Genomic DNA, 22,677 nt, shown 5'->3' on the forward strand with positions numbered 1-22,677 from the left:
CTCCTCGCCTCTCTCTTTTTCTCCCTCCCCCCTCGCCCCCTTCTCACTCTTTCTCTCTCGCTCTCTCGCTCTCTCGGTAATTAGTCGTCCGGTCGGTCGGACCCGTTGGACGCTGAAGCGGACTAGGAACAACGGAGCTGTGCCGGCATTTCTAAAGAAGAATTTTCATATCGGCGCCAAGTCGGAACAAACCGGGAAGAATTTTATCCGCACTAAATCAGCTTAACGATGTCTATAATTAGCTCCTTTATGAAAACTAATTTGAATCCGGCAATTAATAGGGGAATTACTTTCCGTAGTCGGTATGCCTGAGCCGGTGTGTATGCTTGGAGCAAGCGAACGTGAATATAAATTGGATTTGTCTTAATTATGGCGCATGAAATATATGATTGTTCAAGTGGAGTTCAATCAGAGACGCGAGACCGTTTCTAATGAAACGTCATAATTTCGGTAGTATCTTCTTCTCTCTCTCTCTCTCTCTCTCTCTCTCTCGCTCTCTCTCCCTCTCTCTCTCTCTCTCTCTCTCTACCGGACGCTCACTGCAGGGCACTCTCCACGAGACTGTTGATTTATGTAGATATAACTGCGTGCATATTTCTGCTCCGAAACGTCAATCTATTTTCAGAGGACCCACCATTGATCGATTCCGTCGCGCGCGAGAACGAGAATATAAATTGGGTTTGTCTTGACTATAGAGTTCTAAATGTGTGATTGTTCACGTGGAACGTAATTTCACACGAGCCGCTTTTGATTAAACGCAAAAATTTTTTGTCGATTGTAAAAAAACCTGCGGCGAAAACCTTGCCGATTTTTTAGCTAAGTACAAGGTGATTATCTGCTTTTCTCTCATTGCTCTCTTCATGGAAATATGGATAACCGAGCACCCCTCTCCCTGATGCTGAAGGTCATTTTTCATACGAGTTCCCGTTCGCACGCTTGCGCGTACGTACGGCCGCCGCGATTCTTCTCCCGAAGATTCACCTCTGATCGCTTCTCTCGTGCGACTCGAGAGCGCGGATCGAGGGAATTACATTGTCTAACGAGCGTGCTTTATGCAAATGCGTCTTCTGTGTGTCTTGCCGCGACGCGGTCGGGGATATTCCTTCTCATCGCACGCGCGCGCGCCGAAATTGTTCTCCGTTTCTTACGCTCAGCGAGCCGTTTTTGGCGCAACAGCGCGGAAAATAGACGTTCGATCGCGATCGTTCTTGTCGCCTCGTTCTTTCGTCAGCCGCGCGCGAATCTGCCCGACCTGGCCGATCCTCGCGCAGCGGAAGAATCGACGTAAAGCGCCGCGAGCAACGCGCCACCGCAGCTCGCAGTCGTAGCCGCGATAGTCGGCTTTTTTCGCGTGATTTCCCGCACGAGACGTCCGCGTTCGCGTTCGCGTTCGCGAGTGTCGAAGGAAAAGAGAGAAAGCATGTAATACTCTCTTTCGGCGGCCTCGCTCGTGCGCTGTCGGAGCAAAGCGAGTTGAGATGGCACCTTCCGGTTAGCTATTTCGGTTGCGTGCGGGAATAATTTCCCCTTTGTGTCGCATAAAGTGTATACATGTACGAATATATATGCAAGTGTGTGTGTGTGTGTGTGTGTGTGTGCATGTATGCGTATGTGTACTCGCATCTACGACGCGATTGTGTCTGAACACTCGTTGACGGGCGCTTTGTAACGGGCGCGTTCGTGAGAGACGTTGAAGACATAAGTGGAAATATGACGCACATTTGGGAGATAACGTCTAGCTCGGTGTAACGTCGGTCGAAACGTTAGCACCGTGGGGAATTTTAATAGAGTCGGATAGACTGGTAGCAGGCAGCGCGCGCGCGCCGGTAATAAAGATCGACGGCGGGATTGCAGAGTTACGAGATACGGAATTCTCGGACAGCGATTACTTTTATGAACTTTTGAAGGCTGAGCCAACACGAGCACCGCTGTCGGTGTGCACGCCCGCGGGGTAGCCCACTGGTCGTTGTCAGCTTACGCCGTTCTCTGTCTCGATATCAATCGCCTCGTGCGATTTAGGCTCTGAGACTGGCTCTGCGATCGAGAAAGCCAATCTCTCCCGGTGAAGTTTTGTCTCGCAGCGGCGCGTCGCGCTTAGAAAATTCGTCGTAATCCTGTTGCCTCTCTAAGCGGAATGTTAGGCAACTCTCGGCGCTCTTACTTCCCTCTCCGCGACGCGAAGCGCGTTTACTTTCACGGGACGCTCGATTTTTCGTTTATCATGTCGAGATAAGAACAACGAGGAAGTCAAAGTTGCTGATTTCTTTCAGCTGTCGACTGTTTTTCTGTCGCTTTCTTGGCAAACCGCACTACATGTCGCTTATAAAATCGCCGTCTCAAGATCGCGCTCGTGTTTCCTTCCGTTGTGCTACGTCTAACTACGAATTGTTACATAATTGCGAATATCAAGGCGGTAGCAGCCGCCGCAGGTGTTGCGTCCGACGAGACGTGCCGCGGCGCGTCAGAGATTTTCTCGAGAGATCGTGAAATAGATAACGCGCCCCGACTCGATATAATTTCCCCGTGGCGAAAATTCATAAATCTCTCTCGTCAAGGCCTTTTCCTTCGCTCGGTCTCATGTGCCGTCGCATTTTTTAACCCATATAATAACGATAACAAGTATCCGTCGAGTCGCAGTGCTCCAGCACGCTTCTAAATATTGCGATTTCATGCGACGGCGCGGCGCGTCAGAGATTTTCTCGAAAGATCGTGAAATAAATAACGCGTCCGGACTCGATATAATTTCCCCGTGGCGAAAATTCATAAATCTCTCTCGTCAAGGCCTTTTCCTTCGCTCGGTCTCATGTGCCGTCGCATTTTTTAACCCATATAATAACGATAACAAGTATCCGTCGAGTCGCAGTGCTCCAGCACGCTTCTATATATTGCGATTTCATGCGACGGCGCGGCGCGACAAGGTGGGACACTCGTCGAATAGTCCCAATATCGATCGGCCGCGGGCAAAAAGCGTGCACGCCGCGGGGCCGGAAAAACGCGAGCGGCGAGCTCGCCTAATTTATGTGTCGCAATGCGAACGTTTCTCAGCTTGTTACTTCCACCGGGCCGGGAGAGAGAGAGAGAGAGAGAGAGAGAGAGAGAGAGAGAGAGAGAGAGAGAGAGAGAGAGAGAGAGAGAGAGAGAGAGAGAGGAAGGATAGGCGGAGAGGCTAGGTTTCTGAATATCCACGATAATCCGCGAGCACGATAATTCCAGCGTGCGCCGGCTGGTTTCTTCCTTTTGCGCGTCACGGCTCCTCCTCCTGCGCCTCCACCTCCACCACCACCTGCTTCTCCTCCTCCTCCTCCTCCTCCTCGCTCTCCTCGTGCTCCTCTTCCCAGCGTAATGCGACTGCATTCGAACGAGACCGGAGGCACGAGACCGCCAGGTGAAAACGGTTCTGCCCCAACAAAAACGACCCGCTCTTGCATAAGCATCGTACAACGCGGCCGCGTATATGCACCTGCTGAAAAGAGCGCGATGCCCGAGTGCATCGCTCGACGAGCGTGCGAGCAGGCAACGTACACACATACGAACGAGCGAACGAGCGGATGCACGCGAGTTCGCGTCTGAGCCGCGTTATACAGACGAGACGTCGTGCGCGCCGCCTTCGCAGCGGCGCTTCGTGCGCCGCTCGTACGCTGATTTTTCGCCGGCTCCTCCCGCGCTACCTGTGAATATCGATACCTCGATATCGCGCAACGAGTTCGCGAAATCGCTGAGCCTCTCACGTGAAAGACGAGACGACGTCGTGTCCCCTTCTCTCCTCCTTTTCATCTTCATCCGAGGAGGTTTCAATCCGCCGCGAGACTTTGTTTTGCCGCGCGTCCCGGTTTCTTCGCTCCGCGCGCACCGCGCTGATGCCGTCGTGTAGAACATCGACGCCACTTATTCCCGGTCGTTTCGTCGATTCGTATCTTTACGAGCGCTGCTTGCTCGTACAGCCGACAGTTTACTTATCGTTAGGGACGCCGAGTTACGCTGCTACCGCTCCCCCCCGTCTCTCCGCGCTCGGATACTCGTCGGCTCACGGCGCGGCGACGGCGGTGGCGCGGCTTCTCGGTCAAGGATCTCTGATTTATCGCCCGGCAGGAAAGTACTCGTCGCGCGATCGGTCGCGATCGCGCGCGTCTGCGCTTATCGAATCGCGGATCTTGCTCGTCGCTCGTCGCTCGTCGGCGCCACGCTACATTACTTCCTACGCGTCGGAGGTACGTGCTTCTCGGATTCTCGCGGTTCCTGCATGCACTTCCGGTCTTACCTGCGAGATGCGGCGATAGCGGTTAGTCGACCGGCCGGTCGGACGAAGTATCGAGCGGTACCGTCGCTTTCGCCGTTGCGAACTTTTCCGCGTTTATACGGTCCTTCGGACTGGAAATCCGTCCGACAGGATGAACGTTCCATACTCGGACCGTCGATCGAGCTGCTGCATCGAGAGGGGGACGACCGTCGACTGGTTGATCGTCGCGCGAAATTAAAGGTAAAACTCGCGATCGACACGTGCGACACGTTGCAATTTGCGACTCGTCTAGGAAGTCGGCGAAGAAGCGACAGGAGGCGAGCCGTGACGACGCGCTTTAGCGAGCGGAACGTGGTTATATCGACCGCTTAAGTATTATTTATAAGACGTGAATAAATGATGCGGATCGTCCGCTTGCCCCCTCCCCCTCCCCCCTCTCCGGCTGCCAAAGCCGTATACGCGCGTGTTTGTGCACATCCGTCAGAGTGATCCGCGAGCATATCTGTCTCTCGTATTTCCGTACGTGGAATATTCAACGGATAATTATTGGGCACATTTAATTGGACTAAATAGCGAATTTATCTAACATCTTTCATATCAAATATCCCGGACACGTATGAAATATTTCAGAGCTGATAATTAAACTGATACTTTAAATAATTCGGCGAACTGAAATATTTTCGAGAGGGCGGCGAATGCACACGGCCGCTGTGCAGGGCGCGAGTGATGTCGAGAAATATTAGCGACGTACGTGCGCCATTCCGATCGGCGAGTTATTCAAAAAGAGAGACAAGGAGAGAGAAAGAAAGTTATCATTGCGTCGCGATGGCGCGAGCTTCGCAAAGGACGCCGTGTTTTGTACGCGGCTGATATTAAAATTGCACGAATATTTCACATAAAATCCCACCTAATTATCGAAATGTAGCGCGAGCACAGATCGACGAGCGGGAGAGGCCGCTTCTTTTCCCTCTTCTCTCTCTCTCTCTCTCGCCGCGACGCGACTCGCGAGACCGACTCCGCTCCGCGCCGGCCCCGCACGACCGCCTATTTTTTCAGACAATATCTAGCGCATCGCATTTTGACGCGTTGCAGATGCAGAATGATGCGCATTTATTCCGCTCGACCGCTATTTTGTTTCCTGGCTACGCGGCCGGCCGGTCGTGTTTGATCGGCGAAAAATGCGGGAGGAAAAGTCGCGCGCCCTATCCCGCAATCCCGCGCGGCACCGGGAGGTGGAGGGAAACACGGGCGATGACGCTGCCAGTTATTGCCGTGAAAAATTGCGAACTTGACGAAAAGCCAGCGCGCTTTGTACACGTTGCACACGAGGATCCAGCGCGACCGGCTATTTATAAGTTATCACTTTCCTGTATATGCGCCTACTCCCGACCCCGTGCATCTCTCCTCCCCGCCCTCCTCCCCTCCCATCTCTCCAAGCTCTGGCGCATCCATCACGAGTGTATCAATAGCGGGTTCAATAGCGGCGCGTTGGCGTAACGAGCGAACTTTTCTCCGAGCGTCGCGCGCGCGCGCGCGCAAGCAACGATAAACAATTTCTTCGCCGGTGCTCGACCCACCCGTAATTTCTTCCACCCGCGCAATTGCCCTTCTCCACCTCCTCCCTACCCGCCGCCCTCGCACCGAATCAAACCGCTTTTCCGCGTTTCCTTAATTTAAGTTTGCAATCTCATAATGCCCGTTTCTCCCGTTTCGTGCTTTATATCAATTTGTTCGTGTCGTTTATTATGCGCCATTTATGCATTCTCAGAGAGAAGCTTGGTGAAGAACGAGGAGATGTAAATAGACGCGTTCTGCTTTCTTCTTCTTCTTCTTCTTCTTCTTCTTCTCCCCCCCCCCTCTCTCTCTTTTTCCCTCTCTCACCTCATCTTCGGACGGTCGAGGTAATCGTGTTATCGATCAGAAATTCTATTTTCTACTCTCGCGCATCGCTTCGATTCGGATTCTGAAGAGTGAAAGAGAGGGAGGGGGTAAATCCCCCCCCCCCCTGAGAAGTACATAATAAACGCGATATTCTGCTGCTCTTGCTCTCTCGAAAATTACCGACCGCACTCAGCGTTTCTATCTGTAGGCAGCAGCCGCGAATGATTTATTAATACCAATTCCTACATTCGTCGTAGCTGTCACGCGCGCTAACGAGCCGCGACGACGGTCCGCCGAAATGTATAAACAAAATGCGCGCTCATACTCGCGCTCGCACGCGCGCACGCATACACGTCTGGACACACACGGAGAGGGGAGGCACACATCCATTCGCACATGGACGATCACGTCGCCGGTACGAATTATCCCGAAATGCAAAGAGCGTATAAAATTCGTTGAGCCGTCTAAATCACATTATATATGCGCCGTCCTCCGCATTGCCATGCAATCGCGCGCGTTCGTACGCGGCTGATCCGTCTTCCGCTTGCTTCCCCTCCCCCCTTCCCCCCCTCTCTCTCTCTCTCTCTCTCTCTACTTTACCAACACAAATTTCACCACCTTCGAGGATTTATATCTCCCGACGGTTGGGACGGGAACGTATGGAATAATGGAACGAGAAGCATCGCCGTTGAAACGACGATCGCGCGTTCGAACGCGAGGTGGTTTTCCGAGGGGGGGTGGCTGGCGGCTGAGGTTAGGGGAGAGCAGGTAGAGATACAGAGCGGTATATCGGCAGGGCGGTAATTAAATTAATGATGTAATAATCACGCGTCCGGATGGAATAAATAACGGTCTGCATTAATATCGCATCTAAACGGTGCGGCGACGCCAGTAGGAACGAGCGTGCGCATCGAATTGCATTTTCGCCGAGGGCTCGCGCTCGCCGTACTCCGGTAAACGACAAATAACAATTGCCACCATGGTACGCGCGACGATTCGTGATAACTGTATTTGGCCGTGGTAAACATGTAAACGTCACCGGGAGGTTTACAGCGCGTTTTTCGCATCGCTCTCTCGGTGTCGGGGCGGAGAGGGAGGGAGGTGTGGTTCGCGGCGGAGCACGCGCGCGCGACGTTGGAGCGACGAGGAGGCTCTCGCCTCGAATTGCGTGCAATACGGCGGCGGCGGTTCGGTTCGGTTTCGTTCGGTAGTGTTTCAATTTCGCTCGGGCAATTCGCGAGTGTATTTTCGGATCATATTTGTTTTACATTGGCATTGAGAATGCGCCCGCTCTCGTGTGTGCTCGGAACATTTAGATCGAACTTATTTTTAATTATCTTTCAATTACCGCGTTTTGACGGCTCGTTAAATTCGCGCGAGCGTGAACCACGGGGAACATGTGTATCCGTTGTTAATGTTGCGCGGGAACGCACTGCCGTGAAAATGTCTCTCCTTTTCCTTTCTCTCTCTCTCTCTCTCTCTCTCTCTCTCTCTCTCTCTCTCTTGGCCCGCGTTAATTTATCAGTGCATTCACAGTGATCATTTTGTTTGTGTTAATGTTACGTTAAATAAATTTATTCATACGGGTTTCTTCATCTGGCCCGTCACCCTTCCTCCTCCTCCTCTTTGTCCCCTTCCCCTGACCCTGGGCCGCTATTACACATTTTTCATCAGGGGGGCGCGTGTAACATCACTCCCGCCGGTTTCGCAACAAACTGTTGAATAAACGGCGCGTGAAAAACGTTTGTTATCCTGATGGATTTTCGGACATAAAGAGCAGCGGACCGGCCGTATTCATTCCGTACATTCCGCGCCCTTCCCGTCCTCACCCCTTCCCCCTCGCGGACCAGGTATTCTATCTTGATTTGCTAATCCATCTTCCGCATTGAGAAGATCTCGGCACGATAAGGGGCGCTTATTTTGCTAGATTGTTGCAGAGTATACCTTCATCATTCCCCGCCGTCGACTGCCCTGATGGAATAATAAACTTTCATCTCGATTCGAAGCGCGCTCGCGTGATTTTTCCCCGGCGCCAACCGCTGTGCGCAATTTGTATTTCCGAACAATTAATATTAACAATGTGCGCGCGTCCATGAAGAGTGCGCGAGTATAAGCGAGTGACAAAAATGACGGGCGCGGGCGGCGTGGACGGAAACAGCCTGTCGCGATCGCGACGGCGAATCGGTGAGAGCGAGCGTAGGGACGCGCAGGGACGCGTTTATATCACGATTTTATTCAGCGCGCGAGGCTTTATCGCCGCGGTTCCGTTCGGCCTTGATGATAATGACAAAAGCCATTTTCCCTCGTTTCCAGTCGACTCGACGACCCTTTTGCCGCCCTCCGATTCGCGCGCTCCTCTCGAGCGCTACGCGTCGCTATTATAATCATTCCACGAGCCTCTTTCTTCCGACTGGGGCGCATTGACGGAATAATTAATAAGCATCGCGCTAATTACCCGCCGACGGTGTTATTAATATTTTCTCCGCACCTCCACGCGGTAATATACCCCGGCCACACCGACGCGACAATTAATCATTCCACACAGATGCGTTTCCCGCGCGTTTCTTTCTTCATTCATGCGTCTTCCCCCCGCTCCCCCGCCCTCATTCTTTTCGTGGCGCCATACACGATTACTGAAAAAAAAAAAAAAAAATGCTATATATATATATATATATTATATAATATAACAGTATACTCTGACACAACGCGCCTCCAGAGTATTGTGTATCTGTATAATTAGGAACACCGATTATAACAAGAAGAATACACTTTCCACGTTCGTTACGCCCGTCTCAACGTGTTCGGCAACGGCGGCACGTCTGTTTCTACACGCGGCGCGGACGCATCCTGGCATCCTTACCGCGATGGGTAGAAAAATTCGGTCGGGCAAGGGCGATCGATATCTCGAGCGAGGCGCGGTCATTCGCGCTGCGACCGGATAACCGGTCGAGTCACTGAAAAATTCCATCTTCCCGCCCGGATATCCCCGGGAGTCCTGTCGGGAATAATCACCGAAAGGGAAGCAAAGAAAATTAGTTTCGATCGCTCGATCCGACTTTGGTATCGTCGACTGCTACCACTACCATTAGCCTACTACTACAACTACTATTATTACTGCTACTACCACCGGTGGGTGCTACTACCGCTACTACGACCGATGAATTTCCAGGCCGGGATTTACGCGACGGTTTTATCAACCGCATACTAAAATATTCAATTACTCGCTCCTTCCCCTATCTTCTCCGCCTCTTTTTTTATTTTTTCATTTGCGCCCGAGTTTCGCGACGGCTCGCTAACCGAATGTAAATGTCGAATGTCCTGACGAATATTGCGCCGGGCGAGATTTATTATTAATCCTTTGTTTCGTCAGCTTTTAGAGCGCTCGGGCAAACCTCGTCGCGAATTTCCAAGTTTGTCCACGCTCTATCGTTCTCATAATAGGCAACAATGGGAGGTATTAATTATGCAGAAAATTAGTTTTAGACATTGTCGGACGGCGATGAAGTTCACTCGTCTGTGCTGTCGAAGCAACGTCGAGTGAGCTCAACATATTAGAAGATTTCGTTGGAAACACACACGTTAACCTGCTCTAGTCTGAGAAAGTCCACCGAATGTGTCGACATTACAGCACTCGAGTTTCCGGAATAAATATATATGAGTGACTTATATCGCTAGCGTTTAGTTGAGAGAGAAAGAGAGAAAGGGACTAAGGCCACACTGGATAAATGTTTACTAGTGCGATCGCGTTATTTTATTATATATCGCGTGCCGATTAAACCGTTGCGTAATAGCTCAGTGAAAGCATGCGTTTATATTTGCTTATATCGCCGTCGATTCTCCATTTTACTGGATACAATGCGCCGATAATGTGCAAATAGTATAAATAACCATTGCACATTTCGCCGGGATATTAATATCCTATTATTTTGGATTATGCAGCGACACTTCGTTTCGCTTCCCGTTTTCAGAACCGATTCGCCTATTGTCCATAAAAGTAGGTTACGCGCCGCTCGTCGTTTTGAAACATCGCGCGTGCGCATGTGTGCGAGCGTTTGCGTGTGCACGCGCGTAGTCATCTCCTATCTTTCCGAGGCAGTGAGGAAGAGAGAAGGAGAGAGAGAGAGAGAGAGAAGGAGAGAGAGAGAGAGAGAGAGAGAGAGAGAGAGAGAAGGTTACGCGCATTATATTTTATTATATCCATCGCGCTTCGCCGACTTTCACACGCGGTCGTAATGAACGACATTTACGAGCGCTGCGTCGCTCAGCTTCCGCTGCGTCGCGAACCGAATCGCTTCGTTCGTTCGGCATCGCTCCCGGCGCTGCCGTAAAAAAAAGGAAGAAAATAGCGCTTTCGGCTAACGAGCGATCGGCCGGCGATCGACAATTTGTTGTTTACACGCGCTTGCTCGCGCGATTGATACCCGCTCGTTACTCTAATAAGGCTAATGCGATTGTTGCGTCGCACGCGCGCTTATAATCGATACTCAAGCCGGCTACTCGCGAGCTACGCGCCGAAGAGCGCGCTGTGCGATACTTTCCAATTATATCGATCCTTTTCACTCGTCCGTTAGAAAACCGCCGATCGCAACTCTCCGCGCAAACTCTTCCTCCTCTCCCTTTCCCTCCTCCCCTGGCCTCCCACTTGCCAAACTCGCGGCGCTCTCGGCCAGGAAACGGCCGTCGGACTTTTATTCTTAATTAAACGCTCGCTGGCTAATGGTTTCCGTCATCGTCCGACGAAGCGGTTTCTAAACGGCGTGTCCCGTCATCGGCGGATACGATCGATCCATCGCCGAGATTTAAGCGAGAACGCGCGATCCTCGCGCGCACAGCGTGTTCGTGCGAGAGGAGAGAGAAATATGTATCATCGCGACGATAGTGAAAACCCCGCGACATATTAAAGATTGCTAATTGCCATTACGGCGTATTAATCACGATCTTTCCAACGGCGCACACTAACGACCCGCGTAAAACTCGCGTACGCTTTAGAAAGTCCATCCGCAGCGTCCAGACGGGCGGAGGGGCAGAGGGGAGGCTATTAACAAATTTCGCCGCAACTTCGCTCTTATGCTGATTTAATTACAGCGATACCGCAATCTCCCCCCCTCTCTCTCTCTCTCTCTCTCTCTCTCGAGAGAGAGAGAGAGAGAGAGAGAGAGAGGAGTTCGATCAAAATTGCCGTTTGCGCGCCTCGCCTGGCTAGCGTCTCGCGATCGAGAGAGCAGCGTCGTCCGGGTGAAACCCGCGGAGATCTCGATTTTACTCACCGCCCACGACGATGAAGTCGTAGTAGTACTCGGGTGGATTCGCCGTCTTGACGCGTTCGCACAGCTGAGAAACTCTGTTTTGGCTGCGCACGAGCGTGTCCAGGATTGTCATGAACGTCAAGAACTGCGAGCCTGGACAGACCTGAGCGAGGCTCGGGCCGAGGTAGGGCTCTGGGCATGTAGGGCCGGCCGACAGACTATACGACATTCTGCGAACAGTGAATATCACAGGGTGACAGCGTCGCCGCAGCATTCGCTAATAAATTAGTAGGCGCGCGATTTAGCGGCGCTCGAATGGCAACATCAACGTCCCAGCGCAACTCCGACTCCAATCTGCTTCTCAAACTCGATAAACCTAATCCACCACGCGTGTCGTCGATCAACTCCGCGGAAAGATACGCGCGCCGCCGTTACGATTCTTCTGATCTATCAGGCGTCGCCTGATTGTTCTTTTGTGAATATCACGCTGAACAGCGCCGCGATTGCCGCTCCGCAAACGCCGATCCGACGCTCCGTTAACCGTGGACACCCGTCGGCGGTGAGTGGCGAAAAAGCAGATAAAAAATGAAAACTAAAAAAAATGAAGAGGATGCGAAGAATGAAATGAAACAATATCGAGAACGCGATCGCAAACTGATTGCGATATTCGGCGCGCTTAACAGGTCATCGGCGCCGAGCGAGTCCGCGAATTGCACCGCGAATGGCAACACGTGAACGTGCCCCGCCGCGCGCTCGCGATTCCAACCATTGAGCGAAATTATATTTAATGACGTTTCGTGTACACACACAAGCGTGGCACACCGCTGCCCGGGGGTTTCGCGTCGCGCAATCCTCAATTCCGCAGGCTCTTTCCGTCCTTTTATTTCCGTCGTCCTTTCCTCGTCCACCAACGCTAACGTATACATCCGGTGACGGTGCTAATCGAAGTCAGGGTCGTATCGGAGTCGATGTGCTCGTGAAACACGAGAGGAAAAAAGCAGAGAGAGAGAGAGAGAGAGAGAGAGAGAGAGAGAGAGCGTCGTGGACTTTCCCGCGCGCGACACCGCGACCCTTTTCTCGATCGCGCCTTGCGCAAGCCTCGCGCCACGTCACCGCCGGCGAATCGCGCATATTCGCACGTGCCGATTGCTCGCTAAGCTTTCGAGAAAGAGAGAAAGTCCGAAACGTGCCGCCACTCTTAAACGCCACGTTAACCGGCGCAGATGAATTGACTCGTCCACTTTTCGCGACACAACGAGAGTTCGGCAAAGTGGCGCAATGGCAAGCACACACACGCGCCGCGCCAAGAGGAATGTGACGGTGATACATTCGCGTTTTTGCTTCCGCGATGTTCGTGAAAGCGCCCCGTGATCCCCGACGTGTTTCGTCGCTGCCGCTTCGATGTGAAATTTAGCCGCTCCATTTCCGGCTCCGGAGAGTTCAGTCTCCCTGATTGAGGAAAGTCCCCCCCCCTCCCCGCCCCCGCTAACGGATCAAGCCGCCCCGCGCGCCGTCCGATACTTCGGATCCAGATTTGCGACATCGATCATTCGCCCGGTCCTGCGCGTCTTGAACCAACGGTTTATATCTCGGTGTAATTAGCATAGAGCTTTCCTCCGCGGCGCACGGCACGACACGTACGCTTAGTGCGCACGCGCATGCGCGCACACGTACCCGTGGGTACACGCTAACATAAATAAATATTCGCTTTAATTAGCCGGATGAGTTAATAGCATTGTAATTAACTGAGCGTGTTAATTAATTCATCCCCTAATTAACACGACTACCTTTCTGTGCCATTACGCGTGCGCATTAGCGCCTCGGAGGAACAAAATGCGAGCCCACAAAGACTCGTCGCCGCTGCGGCGAGCGAGGTGCAATGATTATCACAATGAATTTGCATAATTCGTCCTTCGTGTGCCGTCGACGAAAATCGCGGTGTATCACTCCTTTCGCGGTGCTACCCCCTCCACCGTGTTCTGGTTTTCGCGAAACATCGGCGACGATGATGGGGGCGTTGGACGCGAAACCGCTCCGGCGTTAATTAAATGCGTGCTAATTTCGAAACGTCAAACCCCCTTGAGTTACATGAATCGCTAACGACACGAACGAGATCGCGCTTTATATCTATGCCATTTATAATGTACACACACATCAAACTGTTGAATATATATGGGAGCCACGTGTATGATTTATTGCGACGAGCTGCAACACGAGATTGTATAGAAAAAAAGAGAAGGGGGGAGGGAGATACAGCATGTGAGAGAGAGAGAGAGAGAGAGAGGGGGGGGGAAGGAAAAAATACGCGCGCGCGATAGGGTCCGTGGCGAACAGAAGAATGAATCGATAAGCTTTTATGCGCTGCGATTATATATATATATATATATATGTATTTTTTTTTAATACTTTTTCCCTTTTTTATGAAACGCGACTGATCTCTGACCAGAATCAGTGAGCGGCAATAACCTCACGGCAATTTAAACCTCACCGTAACGCGCGCGCGCGCGCGTGTAAGGATTTCAAGCGGAGGCTCGGTGAATAAAAAGAAAAAAGAGAAGGAAGATGAATTAAGAGCAAGCGCGTGCCAAGTCGTACTTGGCGGTGGTGTGAGTTGGACGAGGTCTTTCAGCGCTTAAAGGGCTGAACGCGTAAAGTGGAGATGTCGATTTACTTGGCTTATCTTTAATCCGGGAAATATACGGGGGGAAGCGGACAATAAAAGATATGACTAACAAACGAAATGGGTGGTAATAATAAACGAAATGCAAATTTGGAGAACAGCGACGCATATCGACGGGACAATAACTCGTGGCGAAGACGTAATGTGGCGCGGGGGGGGAGGGGGGTTCTTTGGCACGATAAGATGCTGAACAAATTCAATAGAAGAACAATGAATTCATATTTTCCTTGGTTTACATTCATCCGGTGGCTGTATACGTTTACGCTGTTCGGAGATTTCAAAGTCTTGACTTGGATAGACAAAGCGAGAAATTATTGAAGTCAACTAGATTTGCGTCCATAAATTCGTAATCGGCGAACGGCGGATAGTTTTCTCCGACGAGAAGGGATAGTTTGTCGACGAAAAATGGAACACATGCATGCACGCGAATCGCGATGATAAAGGTCGCCCGTCTGTGCTTTACATTGGCTCTCGGATACTCGGCAAATTTTCTTCTTCATCTCGCATTATTTAGAGGGGAGCATCCCCCTTTTTAATCAGCCTGCGTGGCGATTGTTGAAGGATCGTTGCGTAACCCACGTTGTACTCAACCCCATCGGGGTAACTCAACGAACTCAGTTTTAATTCCTAAATTTGTGCCGTGAGCAATTGCAACTATTTGTAAAGATGAACACTTTGGATAACTTTTATCCTTTCTTACAGTGAGAAAAATTTATTATGTGCGTAATTGCGTAGTGAAGGAATTACAGTCGGACCGATCATCGGAATAATTTTTGTAGCAATCGCTATCACTACTTTCTTGTTGAAAAAGGAATAGCTGATGCCGAGAATGACTATCATTTTAACGAGATTGGCCATTCTTCCCTTTCAGTGTGGAAGTTTTCCCAAGAGCACAAGAAGGGAGAAAATGTACTCTCGTTCCTCTGTTTAACAAAAGAAATTAATCTTCTAATTGAATTCATACTACGATACCGAGGGTATACCGAGGGTTAAGAGGATCAGACGGGCGAGGTTCGGTCGTCGTCGTCGATGACGACGACGACGACGACGACGAAGAGCTAATCACCGCGGTACGATTCGATGTCGCGATGATGCGAAGGCCGCAGGTTGAACGATACTGACATCGCACTTGTAGCGTATCGCGATCCTCCTCAATCCGATCGAGATGCACGCGTGACTCGGTGAAGGCTTGGCACGTGCGTTTCACTGCACAAGTACGGCACGGTACGGCGCAACTTGGGAGTAGCGAGCGGGCAAAATGTAACTGTAAGACCTCTCACCATGGAACGCCACTTTATAATTCATCTCCCACTCTGGCTGTCGTATTCCGCGGCGGAGGAGGCACCCGCCCGTAGATCACGCTGATGGATCCGGACGTTGGTTAATTTTCCTTTTTCTCTCTCTCTCTCTCTCTCTTTCTTATTTTTTCTTTTTTCGTTTTTCCCGTCGATGATTCTGTCGCGAGTTAATCTCCACGTCGTTCCTCACGCGCAAGAGGAATGCGCCGTGTAATCGTCGTCCTAAAGAGCGATGGAAGCCGCGAAACTCTACGCGCTCCGCCACGTAGATCTTGACGCGCGGTCACTTCGAGGAAGTTTCTCGATTTACAGCGTCGTGCACGACGGCGTAATTAATCGACCGATCGATCGCGCGCGCGCGCGCGCTCGTGAAATTTTGTACAGAACTCCGTGAGACGCGCAACGCGACGTGTCGGGGCTTTTACGCGGGAGACGGGCGCGTGAATCACGAGTGGAATAGGATGTGTAAATGATGCATGCAGGAATTTACGCAAAGGACCACGCGCGGAGGGTGTCGATCGGCCACTCGCCGCAGTAACTCGTTCCTCGCACAATCGGCACTGTCGCATTGGACTATTTTGTACGTATTTGCATTCAGTCGCCAAGTCGAATCGCTATCTCAGAAAACGCACGACATCGCGCGCGGATTTGATGGGACTAATTCTTCGCGCCGGCAATCATTAACGTATTGCACACGAAACGGCTGGCTCACGAAAGGTTGATAGGTAAAGTATGTAGGTAGATAATTCTCCAACATCGTTGCAAAATAATTAGCTTGCACAACCGCCTAAACGGTCGCGAACGATTCAAGCGTCGCGCGTAGCTACCACGATTTATGCTCCAACGACGATAATACGCTCGCGCTCGCATCGATACGTCCGCTCGTGAAATACATATCGCGACCTTTATACGATCGGGCCGGCCATTACACGTTGCAAACGACAAACGCGTCATTTAAATGTATCGCGTTCGCTCGCGCGACTACTGCGCTGCGCCGAGCGTGAAGCGTTCGGTGTCAGCAAAACGCCGAGCAACTATTTCTTCGCACACGCGATTGCAGCATTAACCGCCGTTACACGTGCGAACGAGACGTATCCTGCGACACGCACGCACGCACGCACGCACGCACGCGCGCGCGCGCGCGCACGTATACACGTATGCGCGCGTGTTCCGCGATAAATCACTCTTCCGGACTATCCGTGCAATTAGCAATCCAATCAATTTGCAAATGGCTCGACGTGAGAATGATGATATATTTGTATGTATTAACAGAATCGCACTCTTGCATCTCGCGCGGGGAAAGAGACCTCGTTATTATTATATTATCGCGAGCTTCGAAACACGCGCGGAACGCGAGTGATTGCGTGCCGAAGCGTGCGACTGATCGGCGGCAGCCGCGAATGTTTCCGCTCAGCGTGGTGGTAAGTCGCTTCTCACGTTGGTGAGAATTTGCATCCTGACGGTACTCCTGAAGTACCGCCCTATATAAACGTTCAAACATTTGTGAACTTTTTTCTTCTATGTTTTCAACTACATTCCTGTCTTGGTATTTACCAAGTGCCACCTTAAAATTTAATCATTAAATCGTTATATTCCGCCTCCTGCGGAGAGTACCGCCCTATAAAAAACGCTCAAATATTTCTGAACTTTTTTTTCTGTGTTTTAAACTACATTCCCGTCGGTATTTACCGGTAATTACCACCTTAAAATTTAATCATTAAATCGTTATATTCCGCCTCCTGCGGAATCGCGATCGTTGTCGCGGCGGCGCTGTCTTCGGATCTTCGAAGACGGCGCTCGATCCGATAACGCGCGCGTTATAGGATTATTTTCGAGCCGCCGTGCGCGAGACTGCGCATGCCTGCGTATACCTCTCGCGCGTATACCAACGAATCGTCTGTTTGCGAAGTGTCTGCTCGCTGTATCATAAACAAATGTTCACACGGCCGACATTTGTCGGCAAATAAATTCCGTGCGCTCGCGCTCTCGCCGCCAGCATAAACATTTCGGCTGGATGGATGTTTTGCCAATGATTGACGTCACCGTCGAAACACCGGCCGACGCTAAGGACACGCTCCGAAAAAGTGAATCGACGTCGCGCGACACGCGATTAACCGCGATTAACGTGAGCTCGATCTTTGTGAACGGCTCCGCCGTGTATGCGTGCGCGCGCGCCTACACACACACACACACACACTTAGTTCTGTCGAGCGAGGCTGAGTATGCGCTCTGCGCCGTATTTTACTTTTAATATTATCGCCGAGAGAGAGAGAGAGAGAGAGAGAGAGAGAGAGAGAGAGAGAGAGAGAGAGAGAGAGAGAGAGAGAGAGAGAGAGAGAGAGAGATCCGCATGCGGATGACGTGGCAATTCGCACGCGAATGCGTTATCTTGATGCACTATATTAGTCGCATAGTCAATTAGGCATTCGCGCGATGACGATTCACGAGTATCAGACTTGCCTCGCGAGTCTGAACGGCGGACGGCCGAGCTAATCGTCGCTTGACAACAGAAGCGGATTTCGCGCATGATTTCACGACGCTTCCCCGCTTCCTTCCCCTCACCGCCCTCTCTCTCTCTCTCTCTCTCTCTCTCTCTCTCTCTCTCTCTCTTCGTCGGCGAGCAATCGGGCGCGCACGTAGATCGGTGGAATCGCGGATAATGCGCGATGTCTGCGATACGCCGTGCATTGGCTCGGTACGCCGGTATTAATTTGGCGAGAACAGTCGGATCCTTCGCGAGCGGATTATTAGCGCGCCAACGGTGCGCGAAAAGTCGCGCCGCTGACGTGCGATACTGTTACCGCTCCTTCCCCTCCCCCTCCCCCCATATCTCTCCGCCCACAGTCGATGGCGAGATAATAATATATAATTGGGAGAGTAGCGCATAACGAGCGAGCGGCGCTCTTTCGTTCGTTCGCGTCGGCGGAATAACGCCGGACTCCGGTGCTCGGCCATTACCGAAATTACCGTCGCCGATTCGATTACGCGCGATTATGATTGCGTCGTCGCGGACGGGCGAGTAGGTGCGTGCGCGCGGCTGCAGGTGCGTTCGTTCGATGCGACCGTCGAGATCAAAGGCGCGGATCCGCGATGGTGACTCGCGATTCTACCTCCTCCTCCCCCCCCCCTAACGCCCCCTCTCTCTCGTTCTCTAATGCGAGATCAGGCGGAATTTTTACGTGACGTCGGCTCGTCGAGAAACATACATCACGCAGCAGCGATACGGCGATATTGGTTTTTCTTTTTTTTCTTTTTCCATGAAAAGAGAGACGGAAAAAAGAGAAGATTCCAGATAATCGCGGCGCGCGATGGATCGCGCATCGCGGAATTCGTAATCGTTGTCCGAGCATTGGGATTAGAAGAAAGAGCGCGCGGAGCGCTCGGGGAGAACGGAGAAGGGAGCGTCGAAATCGATTATCAGCGTCTCTGGTTTCTCTTTGTAGCTGGGCAAAGTGAATTTTTCGGTAATTGGCTTAATGGGATCGTAGAAACGTCGATCCACCTGTTCGCAGTCGGCGGCAAAACGGTTGCGACACGTTTCGTCGTTGGGGGGAGGGGGAAGGGAGAGAATGTCTGGTATCCGTGGCCGTAATTGCACGGTGAGAGATGATTACAGTCGGGAAAGTCATTCTTGCATAGCAAGTGCTGCTATAACGTCAATAACGATAGCCTCATGTGCGTAGCGTCATTTGATCATTAGAGCAACGGAAAGGCGGAATAGGCGTTGAAAATGACCGTCACTTTAGTCAGCATTGGCTGTTTCTTTCTCCCTCGTCGTGTTTCCGACGGACTTTAAGTTGATTCAAACGCGAACCGCTGGGACGAGATCGAGCATCGAATTTTCTGAGACCCGTCGAACCGACGAGAGCACGTTTTGCTCATCATCGGCTGCTTCGCACGCGCCGCAAAGTTGCGCCGCAATAGCGAGATCGCGGAACTATCGTTCCGCGGACGCGTTGCGCAAGCAAACCTTGGAGCGTCCCGGTCGGAGGGGAAATGTATTAATAACAGTCAGTTAAGAATCATTAGGACCGGCTGGCCACTTACAGGTGCCGCAATTACACGTGTAATCGAGCCGCGGGCTCGGGCGAGATCGACCGTTGGCCGCTCCACACAGCGACGCGCGAAATCGCTTCGGGAAATCGCGTGCTCGCGAAATTGGAGTCTCGATTGTTATTCACCGCGGATAATCGGCGTCGTGGGGGCAGGGGGAAAAATCACGCGACCGCCGGAGACGTTGGAACAAGCGAGTTCCGCGAGTTCTTTTTCCGAGCGGGTTCCGTGTCGCTGAGCGCGAGCAGCGCGAGCGCCGCTCGCTGATCGCGAAATCGGCGACGCGCGCGCGCGCGCGGCGCTTCGTCGGGCCGGCCGCGTCGCGTTGCTCGCGTAAAAAAGCGACAACGGCAACCGGGGCGAACCTTGAAGCGTTGTTTTACGCGCTCCTTGCGGCGGATCCCGCATTGTTCGAGCGCTCGCGCGCGGTCGCTCGCGCGAAAATCATATTTCGCGGGGAAACTCGCTACGTTGACGAACAATGGGACTTCCGGACTTTTTTTCCGGTTTGTCGCGACCACGCCGCGCCGCGTCGGGGAGCGACGCGACGCGACGCGATGCGTTGCGCGACGAGGCCCCTCCCTCCCGCCCTCCTCTCAATAAATTTCAGAGCCCGCACACCAACAATCGCGCGTGCCGGTGAACTCTCGCAGCGCGTGTTAGAGAGCACACACACATGTATAATATCGCACTCGCCGTGCGCGACGCCGTCGAGTCGTGCGAGTGGGAGAAGAATAAACAGGACCCCGGCTTTCATTAACGTCGCCGTAACGCGTTAAGTAGAACGGAGTTCCTCGTGTCGCTCCCGGCGCTCCCACGTGTGCGTGCGCGCGTGTGTATGTGTGTGTTTGTGTTTGAATAAGTCCGCGGCTCGCGCGGTACGATAAAATATATGGAATTTCAAGGATCCCGTGAAAGTTCATCGCACACACTCGTCATCCGAGGCGCGCATTCACGATCTTGTCCTTCGGTCGGGCTCGTTTGCGAATAGCGAAAGGATAATGACCATCCGGTGACTCGCGTTCCATTTTCCGGCTACTTCCCCTTTCCGAAAGATGTGAGGATTATCGTTCGTGAGATCCCTGACGAATCCTCTTGGCGGAACATCTACGAGTCTCTCTCTCTCTCTCTCTCTCTCTCTCTCTCTCTCTCTCTCTCTCTCTCTCTCTCTCTCTCTCTCTCTCTCTCGCTTGCTATTCCGCAACTCAAATTAACGCGTGTTTATTCTTGCAAAACGGAATAATACGCGCTGACCTGTCACCTCAGGGGGAAAAATATTATTGAGTCAGCTAAGAAGCGCGCTCTAATTCTCAATGTCTCTGCCTTGTCGGCGGAATTCGGTGATGGATGCAGCCGCTTCCTGCGGCAAAAATAGATGTATATCGCCGGAATGTTGACGGAGGATCGCAGACAATGAGAGCGGTTACTTGATCGTGATGAATAATTTTTGTGTTTTCATTCAGTGTTAACCTCGGATGAAATTTGACGGAAACGTCGGATGGAATTTCCCGACTGACCTAATAATTCCTAACGGCGAGATTGCTTCGTTGGGAAAAATTTGCGCTGCAAATCTTTTTTAGTTTATGGCCCTTACAAGTAAACCTCGGGGAACATCAGACGCCGATTTGTTTCCAATTTTTTATAGTTATTTTTAATGTCAAAATATAAAGAAATCTGTTATCATTTTTAGCTTAAATTAATTTTTTCAATTTTTTCGAAATTTCTCAAGTTTTTGTTCATTTCTTGTTCATTTTTTACCAGATTTTGACGTTAAAATGAGCTTGTTTGCTGGATAGTGAGCCAAAAGATAACCCAACGTCGAATGCAGCGTAAAACTGAACACTTTTTCAACAACGACGTCAGCCATATTAGATTCGCCATTTTGAATTTTACAAAATGATTCCGATTCATAATCGGCGACATGTGTGTGCAAGTTTCAACAAATCGGATATATATATTTTTAATATATTTTTGAAGAAATATTGCTTTAAATATGTATAAAACAGTGTACTTGTGCAAAACTTGAAAAATTTCGGAAAGATTGAAAAAAATTAATTTAAGCTACAAATGATAACAGATTTCTTCATATTTTGACACAAAAAGTAACTATAAAAAATTGGAAACAAATCGGCGTCTGACGTTCCCCGAGGTTTACTTGTTAGCCTTTCACGAGGACATCGAGGGGGTTGGAGGGGCAGGGGAAGGAAGGTATCCTACGGGAAAACGCGACGCATCGCGCGCGAGCGCACGGCTCGATATTCCGTCGCGATATTCAATTCGCCTCGCCGCGCGACGTTTTGCACGCCGTGCAGTCCCACTTTCTATTTTTGCGATCGACTTCCGCGGCGTCGTCGCCACCGCCGCCGTCGTCGAGTTCGGCGCTTGACCGCTTCCGTTAATTCCTGTGAGCACCGAGCCCTATAACGATCTGTGACGGTTATTTCCGCGACGTCTTGCGCGCTCTCGAGTTTTCTTCTCCCATCCGTCGCAACAAGCCACGAATCTAATAGAGGCGGACGGCGGCTCCTCTTTAAGACGCTGTCCAAACCAGCAGACGACGCCGAGAGACGGAGAGAGAAAAACAGAGGAAGAAAGACACACACACACGGAGAGAGAGAGAGAGAGAGAGAGAGAGAGAGAGAGGAGGGAGGGAGGGTGAGCAAAAGCGAGCTTAGACGAAAAAGCACCATCTTCGTTTCTTGCGCGCAATTTAAGAGTTTCCCGGGGATTGGTGTGTGCGCGGCCGTACGTTCGTCTATCTTAATTCGAAGACGTGGCGGCGGGAAGGAAAAGAACGATGTTCTTTTGTTCTCCTCGTGCGCTCGTCGCTGAGCGAGCGCGCTCACGAGTGTCGCCCGTTTTCCTCGTTAACGTCGGATGTCTTTTGAATGCGTTCCGCGCACGATGACGCAGCCGAGGCTCGCGTGAGCGAAGCGCAATTTCCATTCCTGCGCGCACCAACCAGCGGCGGTTTTTCTATGCGAAAGGTCCTCTCTCCGGCCGGGGGATGAGGATTATCAAAAGGAGAGGACGCGTCGCGCGAGAGGCGAACGCGCGCGCGTCTTCTCTCTCTGTCTCTCTTTCTCTTTCTCTCTCGCTCGAAGAGACTCTCGCGCGCTCGAGCGGATTTCAGCCGCGTCGGAGCGACCGTCGGATCGAGCCGATGACGAACGATGAGCTCTGCTCGAAATTCGCCGGCGTAAAAGCGGGAAGAATGGGCCGTGATTTTATAAAACGCGTGTTACGCGGCAATGACGGCGTCGTCGCGATGACAAAACGCGA

General features: G+C 51.6%; 1 protein-coding gene across 1 annotated transcript in view; it reads right to left on the reverse strand.

The window, feature by feature from the left end:
- The window catches only part of LOC105186084 (glucose dehydrogenase [FAD, quinone]), a 29,475-nt gene extending 13,238 nt beyond the window's left edge, over window positions 1-16,237 (reverse strand). Inside the window, exons 1-2 of the mRNA XM_011146056.3 lie at window positions 15,167-16,237; window positions 11,386-11,594 (exon numbers count right to left, since the gene is read on the reverse strand). Coding sequence (XP_011144358.1) covers window positions 11,386-11,593 — 208 coding nt within the window. The 5' untranslated portion in view covers window position 11,594; window positions 15,167-16,237. The remainder of the gene's footprint in view (window positions 1-11,385; window positions 11,595-15,166) is intronic.
- Between the last annotated feature and the right edge of the window lie 6,440 nt (window positions 16,238-22,677).

The sequence above is a fragment of the Harpegnathos saltator genome, unplaced genomic scaffold, assembly GCF_003227715.2.
Source record: "Harpegnathos saltator strain DR-91 unplaced genomic scaffold, Hsal_v8.6 scaffold384, whole genome shotgun sequence".
Taxonomy (NCBI): domain Eukaryota; kingdom Metazoa; phylum Arthropoda; class Insecta; order Hymenoptera; family Formicidae; genus Harpegnathos; species Harpegnathos saltator.